The following is a 19,822-nucleotide window of genomic DNA, read 5'->3' as shown; positions in this document are numbered from 1 at the left end:
GCTACAATTCTCATTGCTCAAGTTCAGCTTGGTTCAAGCTCAATGTCTATATATCTTGTTACAATTATTTACTTTTCAATTTATCAGTATCTTGCAAAAAAAAAATCTATTTTGACTTAAACTCCTTTTCAAGCTATTTTCCAATTTTTTTCAATTGATAAGTATTATTTCAATTAAAATAGAGTAGTAGTGGAATAACAAGGGTAGGAAGTTGGGGTAGGAAAAGAGACACTTTCTTCAATTAGCTTCCAACAGCTCCCAACATCTTCTTCAGGCTGTCTCTAGTATGATTCAGTATTAGAAGAGTACCTTAATTTCAGCAGCATTGTATCATCTGCTTGTATAAGAGTGGAATAAATTGAAAATGTCATCACAATGTCATGACATGACATGCTACACTATAGCTGGTCAAAGCCCTCAAATTCAGAGGAAAATAAAATATTGAGAGGAAACTGTTGAACATGGCAGCTGACATGAAAAATGGAGATCTCCATAACAGGTCACTGCAAATCAGATTCAGAATGTTAAAAGAAAAGAGAGTGAATATTTCACATGAAACCTGAAGGTATTATTGATGAGATTTTTGTTTAATTAAATTCAAAACAGAAATGAGAGAGGAAAAACTTTTCAGAGTAAGCACGATTAAGAGCTGCCTTTCAGGAACAGGGTGTTGGTTTCTTAAGTGTACTTCTAAGGTTAAGTTTAAGCCCAAGATTGAATTTAACAGACATACTAGCTCTATCAGTTTTGTCCTTGGGTTCCTTACACCTCCTCTTTCAGCCATTAGACATATATGAAATAACATGACAGCAAAGAACTAGGATTTTGTGGTTTTGTACAAAGAAATAGATAGATACAGTAGTGCCTTTTTCCATGTGGTTACATAATGGTTACAATAAAGTATGAGGAGTAGCACCTAAGATGATGCAAGACACTTTGCAATGTTCAAAATCAACTGAATTGAGAACAGGAGCTCAACACACACCAGAACTCTCTGTCTCAGCATCAGCTTGAGGACTGGCTTTCCAAGGTGCAAGTGTGTGCTTGACCAGAGAGTCCCCGGGAGACCTTCAGAAAGCAGACAATTCTGGGAGTAACTGGTGGGATCTGTGCCAGAGGCATTCTCCAGCCTCTTGCCCTGGAGCAGGAGTGCAGCTCTCCCTCCCCCAGGGCTGGGGCCACCTGCTTTCTCACAAGCTCCTGTGAACTATGAGTGATGTGCTGAAACAACCCTTTTTAATCTAGGTTGCATGAAGCTTTCTCTAGACAGAGTCAGATTGAGAAAGACCAGAAAATGAATGCTGCTAGTAAATGAATATTAGCAAAGAGAAACATCAAAAATGACTGGAGAAACCCTTGCAGTGAAAGATTAAAGTCTTTGTTAGAATTCATTATACATGCAGGCAAATAGCACATGTTTCACAAGTGTCTGTAATAGATTGTCTTCCTTTGTGCAAATGTATTTCCCAGTTTCACTCTCTCCTGAGCTGAGTGTGAAGTTCAGAGGGGGAGAGAGAGAGGGAGAGCCCCTTATGCTTCAGCCCAAGATCCAGGGATCCTTAACAAACAGTTGCAAGGTCTGCAAGGGAGCCTGCTTGGCTCTTCCACAGAAGAGAACTTGAAATGTTTTGGGCAGTGATGAGTCTTGGTCAAGGAGTCAGCAGAAACTCAATGAGACAGCAATTCATATAGATTACAACAAAATACACATTCCATTCCATCCATAATTTTCAGGAAAAAAAAGTGAAGTTACCCTAATTTTTAATGCAAACTGGGGACTTGCAATTCCCATTAGAGCCAGTAGATTCTCCACTCTTTCTAATAATGTGTTTAAAACTAAATCCCTGAAATCTCTTGCCTAAGCAGCATTAATCATGCTAGATCTTAGCCATCAATCATCAATTGGTTTTTATGAATGATTAGGTAAACAAAATAGAACAGAATGTCTTAGAGTTGCTGGTACAGACTGTGGGCTAAAAAGACACACTCTCCCCATCTCCTCTTTGGCTACAAGGGAGTAATATTGCTGAATATCACAAGGTGGGATATGATTTGCTAACAGTACCTGTCCATATTTTATATTAAGCACCTGTTAGTATTTAAATATCTCATTTCAAAGTATCCAAAACTTTGTCCAAGTTAGGTCTCAGACATATTTCACAGACATGGAGAAACTGAAGGAAATAGCATTAAATGGGCAACCCCCAAAACATTGGCAAGTACAATGATGCACAAAATGCCAAAAAAATTGCTTATCTTGTTCCAGGATCTGCTCATATGCTAGCCTCCATCTGGCTTCCTGATATTTTTTCAACTCCCATACCTTCAGAAGGTGTACAAAGAAGGTCTTTACATAATGAAGTGGTTTTTATAGCAAGCTAAAACCATGCTGAGGAGATTAAATGTTGAAAGCTATTTTTAGCCAAACTAATGGTATCAATTTCACTAATAACATAAAGCTGCAGGTGTCTCCTAAAGTAAGCAGTAAGACGATGGAAGACCTAACACGACAACAGGCTACTGACTACAGAAAAGTAGCAGTTCCAAATTACATTAAATCAGGCAATTCTGCCCAACACTCCCCCTGCTGGTTTTGCCCACAGAGATGAGCATGAAGTCGCACACATGCAAAATCCTCTAGCCTAGTGACTAAACGTCCCCTTAATAGGATTAAGTCCTTTCTCATCAGATAAGTAGAACATGGCAAAATCCCTGACACTCCCAGAAATAAGTTCAGAACACAGCCCAGCCCCTTCCTGACGCAGGGAGCAATTTTGCAGAAGAGGTGCAAAATATTAATGGTAAATATACTTTTTTACTTTTCTTTGGTTGTGTGTTTGTATTTCTTTGCAGTTAATTGGTCTTTTGCTGTAAATGTGAAGGTACAATGTGCAAGTAACTGTAGAAGTAAATCCAGGCTATAAACAAATCCAGGCTTTTAATTTACATATGCTCTTGTGGCTGATAATTGCATCTCCAAGAAGGCTATATTGGCTAACTACAAGGCATCTGAATACTGTGTTCACTTAATCAGATGAGAACCATAAAGTGAAGTTGCATGGTTTCTGAAAAATGAACCTTTTGGCTCTGCTCTTAGGAGGGAAATAAAGCAAATGGCATTTCTTTCCCTTATTTTGTAGGTATTTCTTTCATTTGCTGATCTGTTTGTTTACAAAATGGATCTAATTGCTGATTTTTTGGCACACCTATTGTGGAGTCTCTTGTATTAAGTCTTATTCTGAAGGACACTGAAAGGAATTGCATGTTTACAAGAAAGGGAACAACATTCCAGAAGCTTCCCTCTTTAAAACTGGCAATAATGTTTAGCATGGATGTATTTAAAATATGAACTAAGGACATGATATGAGATCAGCAATTGGTGTGTTTCACAAAGTAGAAAAGGGACAGACTGAACAGCATAAGCTTTTGATTTTATATATACATGTCCTGATTCTGTTAACCACTGTGCAAACTCAGTGGAACTCATCTAATTAAGCTAAATAGATAATTACAAAGGAGGTCAAGCTTCTCACTCATGTATTTTCACCAAGAGTAGCACCTAGACGTATGCTATACATATCAGAAACCATTGTTAGAGACAAAATTGACGCGATCTTGTGAGATACGTAGTATGATAGTTAGCATTTATATTACTGAGTATACCTAGACATCTGAGCTTCCTGACAATGTTTACACGTAACTGCAGTGAACTTTTCCTTGAACAGAAAGAACATGAAGTCCTCCTGGGTATTTCTGATCCATGTGCTGTGTCTGAGTGGCCACCAGTGCGCACCGACGAAGCAGGAGGAGATGAATCTCCGGGACAACCTCAAGCGTACGTAAGCTTTTCCTGCCAGGGTGGGCTGGAAGGCCCTGGGCCCAGGGGTCTCCAGCTGGGTAGGGCATCTTGACTTCCACACTCACTGCCATCAACAAGTTCCACTTGCATGTGTTGAGCTTAGAAACCAGAATAAAGTCAATTGCATGCCTACACGCATAGAATAGGAAGATAAGAACAAGCAGGATGAGAAAGCAAAGGGATTAACAGATAAGCATCACCTGCCAAAAGAAAAAAGTATTTACAGAATTTTTATAGGCCTTGTAGATCATCAAAATAGAAACCAAACCCAAAATTCAGTTCAACAGATTTTGAACTATTTTGTTTGTTCAAATGATCTTTGAAAATATTTCCTCTACACTTACATACTTCACTGAAAATGGTGGTTGTTACAAACAACTGAAAAAAAAAAAGACTTAATTTAGAAAATAGCAGCTATTCTGCACACATACATACACACACACACACACACACACTTCTAAGCATGGTTTTATTTTGTGGAGAGAAAAAGGATCAGCCATTAAACAATCCTGTGCTTCAGTCTATGTTGACAGGATTACTGTAATAAACAAACAAAAAGTTAGGGGTGAGGAAGAAAGATATAAAGGAAGAAGTGATCAATGTGTTTTTGGCAGTCTCAAGGTGATATGGTTTTGCTTGTTTTCTATAGTTTCAGTGATAGTCAGGGTATTTCTATAAAGAAAACAAATATAGATACAAATACAGACAGGCAATCATGCAGAGCTTCAAGGTGCAACACATGGGCCAGCCCAGGTTTTCACCAAAACTCTATGCTCATTACTTCACAGGAAGTCTAGGAATTGTATTTTTATGAAACAGGTTGAAGGCATTTGTATTCTAAATTTGAAAATGTAGAGGGAAGCTGTCACAGGCTTCTACAAAATCAAAGATAAATATACAGGTTATGTTGTTAGAAAACTGATGACTGATCCTTGGAGATATTCAAAACCCAGGGCGATGTCCTGTGCAACCTGATGCAGTTGACCATGCTTTGAGTGAGGGGAGGGGGGCAGACTCAATGATCTCCAAAGGTACCAGCCCCAATTGTTCTGGGATTCAGTATTCAGCAGTGGGACAGTTGAATATATCTTTTGAGTTACATACAGCTGATCCTTGCAAAAGCTCTGGGCCAGATTCTTCTCTGATGGAAATTGTCTTGGCTCAGCGTCACCCAGCATTCGCTATCTCAGATTTGGCTCTGCCACTGTAGGGAAACACAGAGCTATTTCATTCTCCATCATCAGTGCATGACAATTTGCAATAGTGTTAAAATCTGATTAAGTCACTGTATAATTTGGCTTTTTTTAGAATTATCTGAAGTTGGAGAGAAGTATGTAGATGAAGAGGTAAAGAAAGCTTTGATTGGTATTAAGCAGATGAAAATTATGATGGAAAGAAATGAAGATAAGCACATAGATCTGATGAAAACCTTGAAGAAGAGCAGTGAAGAAAAACAGGTAACATAAATGCATTTGTGGGGGTTTTATGTTTATTCTGGGAAGAATGTAAACCAAACTCTATGTACAAAACAAGCAGTGTATATCTTTTCATGAAGTCACAGGATTGAGGCACAATCTGCTTTTGCCCCTTTGTCTCACTAGCAGAGGAAAATTGCACATACTGCTTGTTTCTAAAAACCCCTTCTTCACTGAATTCACACCAAGGCAACTGCAGGCCACTGTAGAACAGTGTTCTGTGCAGAAGGTCCAGCAGCTCTGCCCTCCATGTCTCTATACTCCTGGGGCCACAAGAGGTTCTCCAGCTTGCTTTGCAAACTTCAGACCTGCAGGAGAGTATCAAAGCCACAAATGATAATGTGCTCTAAAGAAAGTACAGTGAATCAGGGAAATTTCCAATGTCTTAGTGAAATGCCTAGGCTCAGAGCCATGTGCTCAGATGATCTGAAGAAATAGAGGTTTACTCTATATTTAAAAAAACATAAATATCCTAACTTTGTTTCAACAAAGTTGAAGGAAAATTCCCTCCTGGCCCAACATCTGGTAGTTAAACTGAAAAAGTACCTGATAGCTTTCTGACATCTTAAGGAACACCAGTGCACTCCCACAGTCAACACTTTTGTTAGATCTTACTGGATGATTTCATTTACACAGGACTCAAATCCACAGTGAGAGTTCATAAAACACTGAATAAATGTATTAGAAAGATCAGAAAATAACTGAACATAGATTATGAAAACTGCCGTTATTTTCTCCGTCAAGCACATTCTGACGGAAGTTTTCTTTAATGTGAGTCTCTTCCCTATTGGAATGCTGACAAAAAGGAATAAGCCCCATCAATTAAAAGGTTTCTGTCATACTTAGAGATAACTTGGAACATTGTTTGGAAACAAAAACGATTGAAATATGTTGCAACTGGAGAGAGAAAATTATGTGTAATCCACTTTATTAATTTTGAATAGAAAGAAATTTTCGCTTTCCATTGTCAAGTCTATTCCAAAAATGCTGCTTCTGATCTGCTCAGCTTCATGCCCTAACTGATGAAGCAAATAGAAACAGCATTGTGAAATGCATCTTGTTGCCCTTCAGTATGGAAGGAGTGCCTCACACTTCCACAAGAGCAGGAAAAAATCCACTTACTACAGCCTTTTGATTAGTACACTCACAAACAGCAGAGATGCTACACTTTTATATATTTCTGCATTAGACAGACTTTATGGCAAGGACCTACCCTCATGAAATATCAATCCCTTAAAGGTAGAGAAAGGCAACAGAAAAGGACTATTTGTGGGACAGATGAATACTGTTCAGATGATATGGAGCAAAAATAACACGAGTTGAACACATGACCATGGGGGAGGCTGAATTCTTATACAGAATGATGTGTGAGTTTTTTTCTTAACATCAAAAATCCTGGTAGTCTGTAGTGATCCATTTGTTTCTGCAGGCTGTGTCCCCTGAGAGAACAACATCAGAAAAATCCTATGAAGAAAAGGTTTTCAATTTTCAGTTCCCTCCATATGTGATTGCAGCTGAGAAGGCAACCTAGTCTAGTGGTTAGGGATTAGCAAAAAAGGAGCCATAAATAGGCAAAATGAGTGATGAACACTGGGTCAGGTACTTAGAATGCTAATCTGAAAATTGCCCTCAACTGAATCTTTTTCCTTACTTAGCAAGCCTTGCGACTCATGGATGAAGTAAAGGCAAGACTGGAAGAAGAGGAAAGACAATGTCAAGTATCCTTGAAAAATCTATGGGATGAATGTGAATCATGTTTAGAAAGTACCTGCATGAGATATTATACAACTTGCAAACATGGTGTGTCAACCTTTAAGAGAAAGGTAGGAGGAAACTTTGCATCTGGAGAACACTCTTGAGTTCACCCAAAGAGACAGCACATCTTATTTTCTCAATACTTAGGTCTGCCAGTTATATCAGCTTACTAAAATTAATTTCATTTGGAGAGTCTGGAAATATGAAGTTATATGGTAGAGATTACATGTGATTATGGTCATAGAATGCTGAGCCAAAATGAGTTCAGTTGCACCCTGGCAAGATTCCATGGAAACTGATGACTCCCCTGGCTCCAACAGACTCATTCCAGATATAAAATGTTTTCTCTCACAGTGGGACTTGCACTAAGATGCTCGATAACTGTTTGTGAAAAATATCACAAAGATTCTTTATGGTCTGTCTGAAAATCAGCAAAGTTAAAAGTGTAGATGTAGTTAGCAAAATTACATGGGGGAAAAAAATCACCTAATTATTACATCATTCTTTCCTATATTTATCTTAAATAAATTCCTTAAGTAACAAACAAAACTTTAAAATGCTTAACTTCTTATAATAAAGGAATCTGTCAGCAAAGGAGATTCCCCTAATTCTACTAGAAAGAAAATCTGGTTTCCTGTCTGGGCCCTTTATTACTACAAAATTTAACAATTGTAATCACATTTCTTTGTTTGGGCATATGCTTTAAGTGCAACAAACTTCTGAAGCAAAACTGTAATTGCTGCTACTAAAATGTCAGCCAGATTCTCTAGCTTTCACTCCTTCCATGCACTGAAAAATACAATTATTTAAACATTAAATGTGGTGTTTCAGGCAGGGTTTAGAGCACAGATGTTTAATATTTGTGCAAATTCTTAAAATAATTCAGGTTAAAGTGTGGGAGATATTAAATTTAAAACTATTTGTGATACTTTTAGCTTTTTAGGTATCACTCATGGGTAGCTCATATAAATGTTTTGGATTTTCAAGAGTCTGTAGATGCTGCAATTACTGCAGTAAAAGTTATATACTGCATTGTCCTCATCTGTGACCCTCTTGGTAATGTCCCCCATCAGTTATTTGGTTTACTTGAAGCATTCAAAGTAAGAGCTGTGTTATGACCAAAGTTATTAAAAAAAAAAAAAAAAAGAAAGAAAAGAAAAGATGATAGCTGTAGCTGAGGACACACAGACAGCAGGAGCAATACTGGCTTAGGCTGCTTGCTCCTGCAGTGCTGTTTCACACTTCACCTACCCTCTAAGCTGCACTAGTGGTCAGATCAAGCTGATTATTTGTTTTTTGGTTTGGGGTTTTTTTTTAAATTAATATATTTAACTGTCTTTATCTATATGCATAACTGTCTATAGATATCTATCTACATCCATATATGTGTGTTTTAGCAAGGTGCTTCTTAACCCTTGCCCATTTTCTAATGCCATGGAGTGTAGCTCAAAAAGCCATTCCATTGGCTCAGGCCAAAGTAGTGCATCAGAGTGGGGAGCAGGGAACCAGTGGCCGAGACCCAGGAACTGGAACTCTGTGATAGCAGAATTGACACCTGGCCTCTTACATGATAAAACCATGGACTCAGAGCCACTGCTTTATTGATTTTGCTGGTTTCCATCCACACAAGGACATGAGGATTTGCCCGGGGGTGAGACAGGGCAGGCTTTTTACAAATCAAGGTGAGAACAATCACCTTCTGCTCGCTACACCGCACATAAGCAGACAGAAATGCATCTCACATCTTTACAACATGAAGTCCAAGCTGTCTGTTGGAAGAAACTCAAATGCTGACAATAACTTTGAGCCCCCACAGATTAAAGGGCAACTGGCAGGATTTTTACTCCAGATCTGATTTGGAACTAATGATACACATTTCTCCTCTTTGGGGTCTAGTGTCTTAAATTATTTCAGAGAATATGCTGTGTTGGCAGGTATTAAGAGGGCATTGTTTCTTTGAGTATTTGAAAGACAAAAATTAGAGACACTTACCTGAGAGATGAGAAATTGATAACTTGTCTGCCTCCTGATCTCTCTCCTTCTTATACACAGGTTGAAGATTTTTTGAGGAAAATACCTCCACTCATATTTACTTTTCATGAGGAGCAAGGAAGAGACATCCAGACTAATGAAAAGCCTGAGAAAGAGGATACCCAGCTAGTAAAGATGGAAGATTTATTTAGCCAGCTATTATCCGATGTGGGCTCAATATTTGACAGAAGTTTCATTTTTTTCAAGCACATGCAAAAAGAATTTGACCAGTCTTTTCAGACTTATTTCATGTCTGACCTGGAGCTGAGTGAGTCCCCCAGTATGCCAGCTTTACCTGAGGTCGCCACCAGAACTGAAGGCTCCCAGAGAGGCTGGGGCATGCCCGGCTTCTTACAGATAGTTTTTGATTTCAGTAGGACAGTGTTCGAAGGTGTCAGCGAGGTGATCACCGACGTGTTTGATGAATACAGAGATTACAGAAGAGATGTGCCAGAACAAATCAAAGGCAAGTGTTAGAAGATGAAAATTGACTGCACTGTCAATGACATCAACTCCCTTGGGATGGCTAAACTACAGCGAATCATGCAGTTTCCAGTATGAGTGTGAGATACATAAGGAAACTCTGGAGGCTATGGGTCAAGGATAGCTATCAGATAAATGAACAAATAGAAGTCACCTAGAAAACTCAGAGAAATGTTGCAGGGGGACTTAGGGGTCCTACGCAGCCTGATTTTAATGGCAATTCTCAAAGCATTAGCAGTAACTCCTCAGGAGCACTTAAATTCAGGGTGGATGCAGGTTTTCATAAGGCTGACTGACAGATTTAATCTCAGCATTTGTCAAGATATGATTTGTATAATCTCTTATTGACATGGTCACCAATTCTAAAAAATTAGGGTAATTCTGTGAGATGTCAAGGCCCCTGCCCTTGCCAGATGATGCTAACTTCAGCTTGACAGCTGCAAGTGCTGTTTCAGGCTACAGCAGCAATGTGATCTGACAATCAAATACCAGCTAATCAAAGACCAGCCATCAGGTTTTCCAGTGACCAGAAAATCCTGGGCATACCATTGGTGATGACACTCAGTGAAGGAAAAGGATCATGGCTGACTTTTAGAATACAAATAAGCCTCATATTTGACTATTGCAAACAGGACAAATACATGCTGGTCCTTGTCTACAGGGAAATCACAGTGAGCACATGCCATAACTCTGAGTGGCAGGTGACATAAACATTACATGATCATCAGGAAATACAAAGTTAAGTGACTCTTGAACAGTGTTTTTAAATTTTTCTCTATATCATAAGCCCTGCTATCTCAGAAACAGTCTTGGTACTGTGTTCTCATGTAACTGTATGTGATTATGAAACATCTTGACTTCTAAGGGTCAAAAAGATCTTACCAGAACTCACATGTTGTAGAAATAATGTGTAATAGTATTAGCAATTTTTGGTTATGCCTGAGGAATACACTCCTAAGTCATTATAAAGGAATATACTAAAGCATGAATTCCCTGAAAGAAAATATTATTTGAATCTTCTCTTGACTTCTACTTTTTAATAATTTATTCCTTTTCCTTTTTTTTGGGGCGGAGGGGAAGTGGAGGGGTAGGGAAGGGGATTTATGCAAAATACTTTGGATTAAGGACAAGAAATTATATTCTAGCACTCAGGCTCGGTAATGAATGCATACTTATAAAGACACTAAGTTTAACAGCAGTCTAAAAATACTATGACTTCATTCTAGATCCTGAAAGAAGTGGCATGTTTTCAAAAATTGTGTCAGGGCGCCAGAGACTTCAGTGCAGGGAGCTCCGGGAGAACTCCTCTGGATGCCCGCAGTTCCATGAGAGATGCCAGAAATGTCAAGACAATCTTTTGCATGGTAAATAACTATTTTCCTTTTTTTTTTTTCTTTCTGTAATGCATTGATTACTGGTTTATAGATTTTGAGGTTTTAATTTTCTACTGGAATTGACATTTAACATAGTCGCTGAGTTTATACTGTAACCACGGCTACAGTAACCATTCCTCCTCATTCCAGATGATTTAATTAGCTTTCCCCACTGTCTCCACAGAGTGTCAGTATAGCTCAGTTCTTAACACACCGCTGGTGATCCAGAGACGTCCCACAGCCTGTAACAAAATATATCAGTATTTCGTTAGAGCTGCAATCCTGCAGAGAAGCAAGATGTCAGGCAGCAGTCTGTCCTGCCTGGGTGCAGCAGTGCTGAGCAGAAAGCGAGGAGAAGCTCAAACTCCTGACAGTCGCTTCTCCTGCTGACAAGCAGGTGTAACCTCAGGTATCATTCAGCTCCTCGCAATGAAAGCAAGTGCTGAAGAGCCTGTAATTACTTTTTGTTGAACCCTGTCTGCAGCTAGAACTGACATGAAGGACAAAAAGGGGACTTCATGTCAGTATATAAGGAGATGGCAGAGCTCTGTCGGCACCATCCATGGGCACCTGAAATACCTTCAGACTGATCACCTAGAACTGCCAGTCAGGACTCCCACTGCAGCATATCATACCTGTCTTTCCAGAATTATTTTGATCTTAAAATCTAAGAGCATTTAAGCATTAAACCTAATGCTTAAACGTAAATGTCTTCAGAATATTTCCAATGGGGCAAACATTAATGAACAATGAAACACTTTTAAAAGAATATCTGACCACTTATCTTTTTATCTACACCCATGTATTAAAGATACCAGTTTGTTACTGTACCATCAGCTTGAAGGTGCCCCTTGATAATCCAATTTGACAGAACAGAAACTGTTTTACAGAGTTTTTTTTACAGAGAAATTATTGCAGAGAAAATTTTCTTGTTTAAATCCATATTTTAGTAAAGAAAATACCAGCAATCTTCAGTTCTGAATTTGTGGCAGACGGTGCTAGTCTACTATCTAGCTATTGTAAGATAAATATTAGGTCTTAACACTCAACAAGAATACAGGCTTTCTTGTTATAACCTCTATCATAGAATCATATAATAATTTTGGGGTTAAAGGGACCTTGGTCTAGATGACCAACCCCCCAGAAATCAGCAGGGACATCTTCATCTAGATCATGTTCCTCAGAGCCCCACACAATCTGACCTTGAATGTTTCTAGGGATGGGACATCCACCTGCTCTCTGGGCAACTTGTTCCAGTGTTTCCCCACACTTATTGTAAGAACTTCTTGCTTACATATCATTTAAATCCACCCTCTTTCAATTCAAAATCATTACCTCTTGTCCCCATCTTTCTTACAGGCACCCATCAGTAGCTGATGGTCACAGATTTTATTCAAAGGCCACAATAAGCGTCCCCAGAGTCTTCTCTTCTCCAGGCTGAATAACCCCAGCTCTCTCAGCCTATCCTAACAAATAGGAGAGGTGCTCCCAGCCTCTAACAGTTTTCGTGGCTCTCCTCTGGACTTGCTCCAACAGGTCCATGTCATTCTGTGCTGAGGAGTTGTTGTGGTTTGACAATGGCCCAATGCCAGGCATCCACGAGGGTCGCTCGCTCACCCTCTCCTGCCATGGCTGGGCAAAGGAGGAAAAAGAAAATTAATGAAGGCTTCATGAGTGAGATAAGGACTGGGAGAAATATTTAAAGGCCAAAAAAGGCTCAAATTTTGTTGCAAAGTGAAATTTATTACTAACAGAATCAGAGGAGGGTAATGAGAAGTAAAATAAGCCCTTAAAACATCTTCTCCCCCCAGACCCTCCCTCCTTTCCACCAACAGTGCAGGCCATGGGGGTTTGGCCAGTTCATCACTGAGATTTTCCTTCTTCTCTGGTAGAGGAGTCCTTCCCCTGTGAGGCCGTGGGGTCCCTCCCATGGCAGACAGTTCTCCATTAACTTCTCCAGTGTGGGTCCACTCTCATGAGCAGCAGCCGTACTGCACCTGCTGCAATGTGAACTCCTCCCATGGGCAGACAATCCTCCCAAAACTGCTGTGGCTTGGCTCTCTTCCCACAGGGCGCAGTCCTCCAAGGACAGGCTGCTCCAGCCTGGGAGCAGGGGCCTTCTCTCTCCACCAGGTCTCCCACTGGATCACAGCCTCCTCCAGGGATCCACCTGCTTCAGCATGGGCACCTCCCCCACGGGCTCTGGGTGGATCCCTGCATCCCCTATGGATCCCCATGGGCTGTGGATGGATCTCTGTATTCCCTGTGGATCCCCATGGGCTGTGGGAGGATCTCTGCATCCCCCATGGATCCCCAAGGCTGCAGGGGCACAGCTGCTTACCTTGGTCTCACCACAGCCTGCAAAGGAATCTCAGTTCCAGCGCCTGGAGCACCTCCTCCCCCTCCTTCTCCACTGACCTGGGTGTCTCCATGTTGTTTCCTTCACATGTTCTCACCTCCTCCTCTTCTCTGACTAGAAGGAAAATCCCGTGACTTTGTTTTTATTTTCTTCTTAAATATGTCATCACAGAGGCATTAACAACCTCTCTTGTTGGCCCAGTTATGGCCATCTTCAGAGCCATCAACTCTGGATCTGCCAGACATGGTGGGAAGCTTCCAGCACCTTCTCACAGGAGCCATCTTTGTGGCCCCCCTGCTACCTAAAACCAGGCTGTGCCAAACCAATACAGGGATCCACACCTGGATGAAGTACTTCAGGGGTCTTATGAGAGAAGAGTAGGGGGGCAAAATCACCTCCCTCAACCTGCTGACCGTGATTCTTTTGATGCAGCCCAGGATGTGTTTGGCTTTCTGGGCTGTGAGCACACATGGCCAGTTCATATCCAACTTCTCATCCACCAGCACCCCCCAAAGTCTTTCTTGGCAGGGCTGCTCTCAATCTGTTCATCTTCCATCATAGGAAGCCACTGACTTATCAGGCAGGACTTGCCCTTGGTGAAGCTCTGCTGGCTGTTCCGAATCACCTCCCTATCTTCCATGTGCCTTAGCAGAGCTTCTTGAGGACCTGTTCCACAATCTTTTCAGGCACAGAGTGAGGCTGGTGGAGTGGTAGTCCTCAGGGTCCTTCTTACAACCCTTTTTCAAAAAATCAGTGAAATATTTCCATTTTCCTAGTCACCAGAGACTTCACCGCTCTTCCATGACTTTTCAAATATCATGGAGAGTGGCTACATCAACCAATTCCCTCTGGACTCATCAGGTCCCACAGACTGAGATAGGTTAAGGTTCCCCATGTGGACTTAAAACTTCTCTTAAAGTGGAGGGAACTTTGCTCCCTCAGCCCCTGCCTTGCAGTCTATATACCTGGGATAGATTCATAATGGAATGTGAGCCAATAAAAGAACCCATAACGTATAAGAAGACTATGAAGTTGCTATATGTAAAATTTACCAGATCTTATTAGGCATTAACAAAAAACCTATTGTCATGAAATATTATATAAACCTTATGTATTATATGATATAAACTTGCTAAATTACTTTAATACAAAAAATGGCCTAATGCATTCATTTAGTCATTGAGTCTAAACTAAATCTATCATAATCAGTAAGCAAAAATTATTCTCCTTTTTTTCCAGCATTATTTAAAGACCCATCCAAACCACACCCCCTCCCTAGGCTTTTTTTACAGTTTTCATTTCATCAGACAGAAAAGACGAAGAACAAGACATAACACTGTTTTTTCTAACAGATTGCCCAAACGTTCCTGAGCTGCACATAAAGTTTGATGAAGCCTTTAAGCTGGTTAATCTCTCAGGGGAGCAGTACGAGCAGATTCTCCAGGTGGTTCGGCATCACACGGAGGACACTTCCTACTTGCTGAACAAAATGAAAGAAAGGTTTGGGTGGGTGTCTGAGTTATCCAACATGACCATTGGACCAGAAAACATTTTCAACGTAGTAAAGGTAAGGGTTGTCTTCTGAAGGGAGCTATTGCTGCCTTTAAACTGCATTTTGCTCATGTTTATGTTCCTGGGGGCTGTGGATGTTGATACATATGTAATGTTTGGCTTTACAACATGACTTTCCTACTCATCTTGAATTTGTGTGTGCTTGGTAATCCCTCAATGAGCTGAAACTCCTGAGATTAGAAACTATTTTCCTCTAAATCCTTTTGGTGTGATGGATGGCTGACAGGCTAACCTGAATCACTGTCTGTAAGAGTAAATTGACACTAGCAGCTTTGACTGGCCTCAGATTGCCTTCACAGATAAACTGCACTGCACCGGTCACTGACACATCCACATGAGATCGATGAATGTCTAGCTGTCTGTGTCTGTACCTACATATTCCAAAGTTCAAAGAAGGCAAGTGTTATACAGATTTTTGCAGTGGAAGCTGCACACGCTTGACAGCATTTGTCAATATTTCAGTAAATACATAATGATTAATTGTGTCTCACACACAAAGATACATCCAAAGTAAATTCAATCCATTTTCCTGGGCAAGGGACATATCCTTTTCTCTCTTCTAACTCAGAAATCCACGCATATATACTGAATTACTACTATTACTACCAGAAATTTATGCAAAATGATGGTACAATCCACCAAAAAAAAAGCACAAAATAGGAACAGGGGACAGGCACATTTTCCCAACTGAGTCTGAGATATCTGTTCTCGGAAAATAAAGCTACAGAACTAAGTCTGATTTAGAAAAACACACAGGAATGAATAAATTCAATCATACAAATGTTGTATTGAACTTAGTGGGACAGCTCAGAAGTTTTCATTAGGAGAACAGAAGCTCTTTATAGATGTAGCTCATGATATAAATATTAACATGCAGTTCTTTAATATGGTCTTGGCAGTGCCATGTCAGCTCTTTCCACCACCTACATAAATTCAGACACCCACTGTCTTTTCAGAAGAAAGCAATTTAAAGAAAGTAGGCAAGTCTAAAATATTCCCCTATTTAATTTTCCCCTGTTAAAGAGAGTGGGCACAGCAGGTATAAACAAAACTGAAAGCACACAGCAGTTTGTGGTGTCTAAAGCACTGATCTCTTCTAGGTGGTACCTGGGGATCCCTCCAGTAAAGATGAAACTGTGGTAGATGTGAATGTTCTGACTTCACCTACTTTCACCATCAAAGTTCCTCCCAACTTAGATCCCAAGAGTCCTGAGTTCATCGAATACATAGCTGGGAAAGCACTCCAATTGTATAAGCAGAATTTTTAAGCGGTAAGTTCATTCTTTCTGCTTTCACAGAGAACACACTTCTTCATAAGAGGTGTTTACATTGCAATAAACTTTAGTTGGAACAAGATTCATTCATGGTATATACAAGACTGCCTTCTCAGAAAGGACACTTTGAGAAAAACATAAGCATTATGGAAAACACAAACAAACACTCAATGTTCTTGCCTGCAAGACACAGACACGATGATATTAAATGATTTGACTTATATATCTGTGAAACCCCCAATCTTTAAGTAACAGCTGGGATGAGGTAATGTGATGATAAATATTTCTTCACAAAAGAATTGCCTCACAACCACAGTCCAGTGTCTTGGCATTGAAAACCATGTCTTTGTGTTCATTCATCATGAATGGACTGGAATTACCACTATTCATTATGTTTTTTAATTTTCAGTAGTGTTTGAGAGCATGCTCATATTATTTTTGATGATAAAGGAGGGCAAAGTGAGAATCACCACCAGGACTTGGAAGAGCTGTCTTGCCATAACATTCTGCATTAGCAGCACGCTGCTCAGATTAGCAGTGTTTATTAACAGAGGCTGCAGTTCAACTTGCAAGATCATGCACATGAAAAGATGATCCTGCTTCATGGGCTTCAACCATTTTTGCAAAAAGGACACACAAGAAGTCTCTCTCTTTGTTTAAGACATTTCAAGATGAGGAAGGAAGAACCAGGCAGAGAGGCAGGGAGGACAAATGCTTCATATTCTCTAATCCCACAGGGACTTTCCAGGAAAAATGGAATGGCTTTAGGTGGCATCACACTACTGTGAAACTTGTAAACCACTCTTCCCTGTGTTTCCCTTCCAAGGGGACTCTGGGATGCACAGCTTTAGTGGCCTCTGACTCTCAGAGTTGTCTCTTCCAGGGGAACTGAGCCACAAAACACATGAGACTTTCAGGCAAATCACTGCAGTGTCCCCAGATCTTCTGAGAAGGACCAGATTTGGACATAGTTTCTCTTTAGGTCATAGCTGATTTCCTCAACTGAGCAATTGAAGCATGACCTGCACGCAAAGAGAAGTCTCAGGGAAAGAGCATTCAATGTTAACAAAGTAGATGAAGAAGATTTCAGCATTTTGTATTAAATCTGCTTATTCTTTTGAGGTCAAAGGCACCCTTTTTGAGCAGATGAAAGAAATCACTCCCACCAGAGAGGCTGAGGTGGGCTGCAGAATTTAGACAGAATAAACTATGTACTTTGCTTAGGTAAACATTGGTGAAATTACATGTTGATATTTATAAACATCTGAAATAAATTCTCCAACACTTTCTCTACAATTTTTCTTCAAAATTCTCTGTAATTTATATGCGGTTGTAAATATAAATGATAAATACTCTTTCAGATTATGGAATACTAATCTTCAGGACCTGATGATGGCAATAATTATTTCTGTAGTTTGATGATGATTTTTAGCCTGAATCTTAGTCTGATTTTCCTGTGGGCATATCTTGTATACCCATTTAATACCTGGGAAAAGTAAGCAGTGTTGATTTCAAAATCACACCATTCAGTTTGCACAAACCTTAGAGTACATGAAAATGTAATGGATAAAAAAGAGTTAAAACTATAAAAGAAAACTGAACAGATCTATAAGAACAGAAAGGGAGAGAAAAAGAAAAGTTTTTCTGTCTGGTTTTTATGTTATGCATGTTTCTATAGCAGGACACTGTACATTCCACATGTACTTACTTTTCTAACATGTTTTTCTCCATTGAAAACCAAAATGTATAATCTTTCCTTTTTTTTTTCCTCCTAGGAAAGAAGTGTGAATTCTTTCTTCCTGAAATAAAGTGTATGCTCCTTAGTTGAACTACCCCTATGCTCAACATAGCTAAGTGTTAAATTTCTATGGTTAAAATAGTTGCATATAAATAAAATATTGCTTAGTAAATACTGTGACATATAAGCTATCAACCAAAGACTGTAGAAATCTTTAAACTCAAACTCCAAACCAAATCTATTTTAATATTAGTTTATATAAATAAAATGTTATTTATGTTGTCAGTAAGGTAATCTTTGATAACAAGCTATGGCTCTGGTTATGCAAAGATTTAAGGACATAATCAACTGTAAGCATGTAAGTAATTTCTATTTGTATACTTACATTCAAGCACATTCTCAAGCCTTTTCAAGACTGATCCCTACAGATGTTGCACATTCAGCTAAGTCTGAATCAACCAGATTTCCATCTGCATGTAGCATATTATTTTGCAATGAAAATATTCAATTTTTCTTCCAGTTGCTTTTGATGCTTATTGTGTACATTAAATGACTTATCTGAATATGCACTAATGAGTAAGTCTTCTGCCTTTGGCATTTCTTACAAACAGTAGTCTGCCTCTGGAGTTTATTTCTTAATTAATTAAAAGCCTTTATCAGTAAAGAAGCTTGTTTCTCCCTAAATTATACACATCAGCTTTCAATGGTATTTGTGAATTATAATAAAGGTTAAGTAAGAGCTCTAGGTGATTTGGTATCATTTGCCATGCAAAGCTTTTATAACCATTTTTGGCACACAGGTATATGCTCTGTTTCCAACTGTAGCTCTGCTAAATGAATTAAGCTAATTTCAAAGTGTACAAAAACATCTTTATCAGATATGAGCAGAGAAAAATATCCGCACCCTACTTACACTTTATGTTTTCCTTTACTTCTATACATACACGACAAGTACATAAATTTATATGAGAAAAAAACCCTATTTTACTCTTTTAATTCATGGAAAAGATTATTTTCTGCCTGCTGCAAAGAAAGGTAGCATTTTCTAATCCACAGTCCTCTATGGTCCTTAGCTTCCATCATATAGACCTGTATTTCAGGCTCCTAATCATGAGAGATTATCAGTCATAACATAACATGAACATGTCACTTGTCAGAAAGATGGGCTTTATCTCAGAGATAAGTGACTCTTAGGAAACTCTTGACTTCCAGGAGATACTAATGATTAAATATTCAGAGAAGAATCAGTGTCTTCTTCTTCTTCTAGCAGAGATTACACATAGAAAGTTTTCAGAGGACACCACGTTGGGAACAATTGCCATCAGACACTGGTCAGGATGCAAAATGACACTGGGACATGGGAGAAGCTGAGATGAACATGATGAGACACGATAAACTCAAGTGACAAGGACTACCCTTAGTGAGCAGCAAATGTGCCAATAAAATATGAAGCAGGCAGCTGATGACATGGCATGGCATGAAAGGAACATGGCTTTGGAAGCTCAGGTCAGGGTGACACTGCTGGACGTGGAAGGTGAGCTGTGCATGGGGCATGGCACTGCAGGGCCACCAGAGCAGGGGAGACATGGGAGGCTGGCACAGGGGCTTTGGGATATCCCAGCTGGGGGGATCCAGTGCCAGATGCGTGTGGCCTGCCAGGCCCAGCTGAAGGCTTTGGTCTTGTTCAGCTCCGAAATGGGGTGCCTGAGGCTACAGAGAGAGGGAGAAAGATGACAAATGTCAACAAGACTTTGCTGGAGCACAGGATGAGCCTGGAGAGAGCTTATAGTGCCACTAGAGCAAAACAAAGTCACAGAATCACACAGTCAATCAAGTCCAAAAAGACTTAAGCTCCTCTGAGCTCATTGGGTTCAACCTTGGACGGAACACCATCCTGTCTGCT

General features: G+C 39.8%; 1 protein-coding gene and 1 long non-coding RNA gene across 2 annotated transcripts in view; one reads left to right on the top strand and one right to left on the bottom strand.

The window, feature by feature from the left end:
- Positions 1 to 214: 214 nt before the first annotated feature.
- The window catches only part of LOC139585319 (uncharacterized), a 40,253-nt gene continuing 20,645 nt past the window's right edge, over positions 215 to 19,822 (bottom strand). The window contains exons 6-9 of the long non-coding RNA XR_011677036.1: positions 13,318 to 13,449; positions 9,416 to 12,608; positions 5,481 to 9,226; positions 215 to 5,063 (exon numbers count right to left, since the gene is read on the bottom strand). This is a non-coding gene — a long non-coding RNA (uncharacterized lncRNA). The remainder of the gene's footprint in view (positions 5,064 to 5,480; positions 9,227 to 9,415; positions 12,609 to 13,317; positions 13,450 to 19,822) is intronic.
- CLUL1 (clusterin like 1) lies at positions 3,733 to 18,674 on the top strand. The gene is made up of 8 exons (XM_071417978.1): positions 3,733 to 3,835; positions 5,168 to 5,316; positions 6,990 to 7,157; positions 9,142 to 9,592; positions 10,830 to 10,967; positions 14,688 to 14,902; positions 16,008 to 16,178; positions 17,957 to 18,674. Exons 1-7 carry the CDS (start codon positions 3,733 to 3,735, stop codon positions 16,173 to 16,175), a joined length of 1,392 nt encoding a protein of 463 aa, XP_071274079.1. The 3' UTR covers positions 16,176 to 16,178; positions 17,957 to 18,674.

Source organism: Agelaius tricolor, unplaced genomic scaffold (assembly GCF_023055355.1).
Source record: "Agelaius tricolor isolate 1412-34295 unplaced genomic scaffold, bAgeTri1.0.p SCAF_2, whole genome shotgun sequence".
NCBI classification, from domain to species: Eukaryota; Metazoa; Chordata; class Aves; order Passeriformes; family Icteridae; genus Agelaius; species Agelaius tricolor.
Note: the sequence above shows the minus strand (reverse complement) of the source record. Positions and strands in the feature narration are given on the sequence as shown.

What these genes read in the sequence shown, in the direction of transcription:
- CLUL1 (XM_071417978.1), top strand. Translation starts at nt 3,733, where the DNA reads ATGAAGTCCTCCTGGGTATTTCTGATCCATGTGCTGTGTCTGAGTGGC. An exon ending in TCTCCGGGACAACCTCAAGC is followed by an intron (nt 3,836 to 5,167) that starts GTACGTAAGCTT and finishes GGCTTTTTTTAG; the next exon opens with AATTATCTGAAGTTGGAGAG. An exon ending in TGTCAACCTTTAAGAGAAAG is followed by an intron (nt 7,158 to 9,141) that starts GTAGGAGGAAAC and finishes TCTTATACACAG; the next exon opens with GTTGAAGATTTTTTGAGGAA.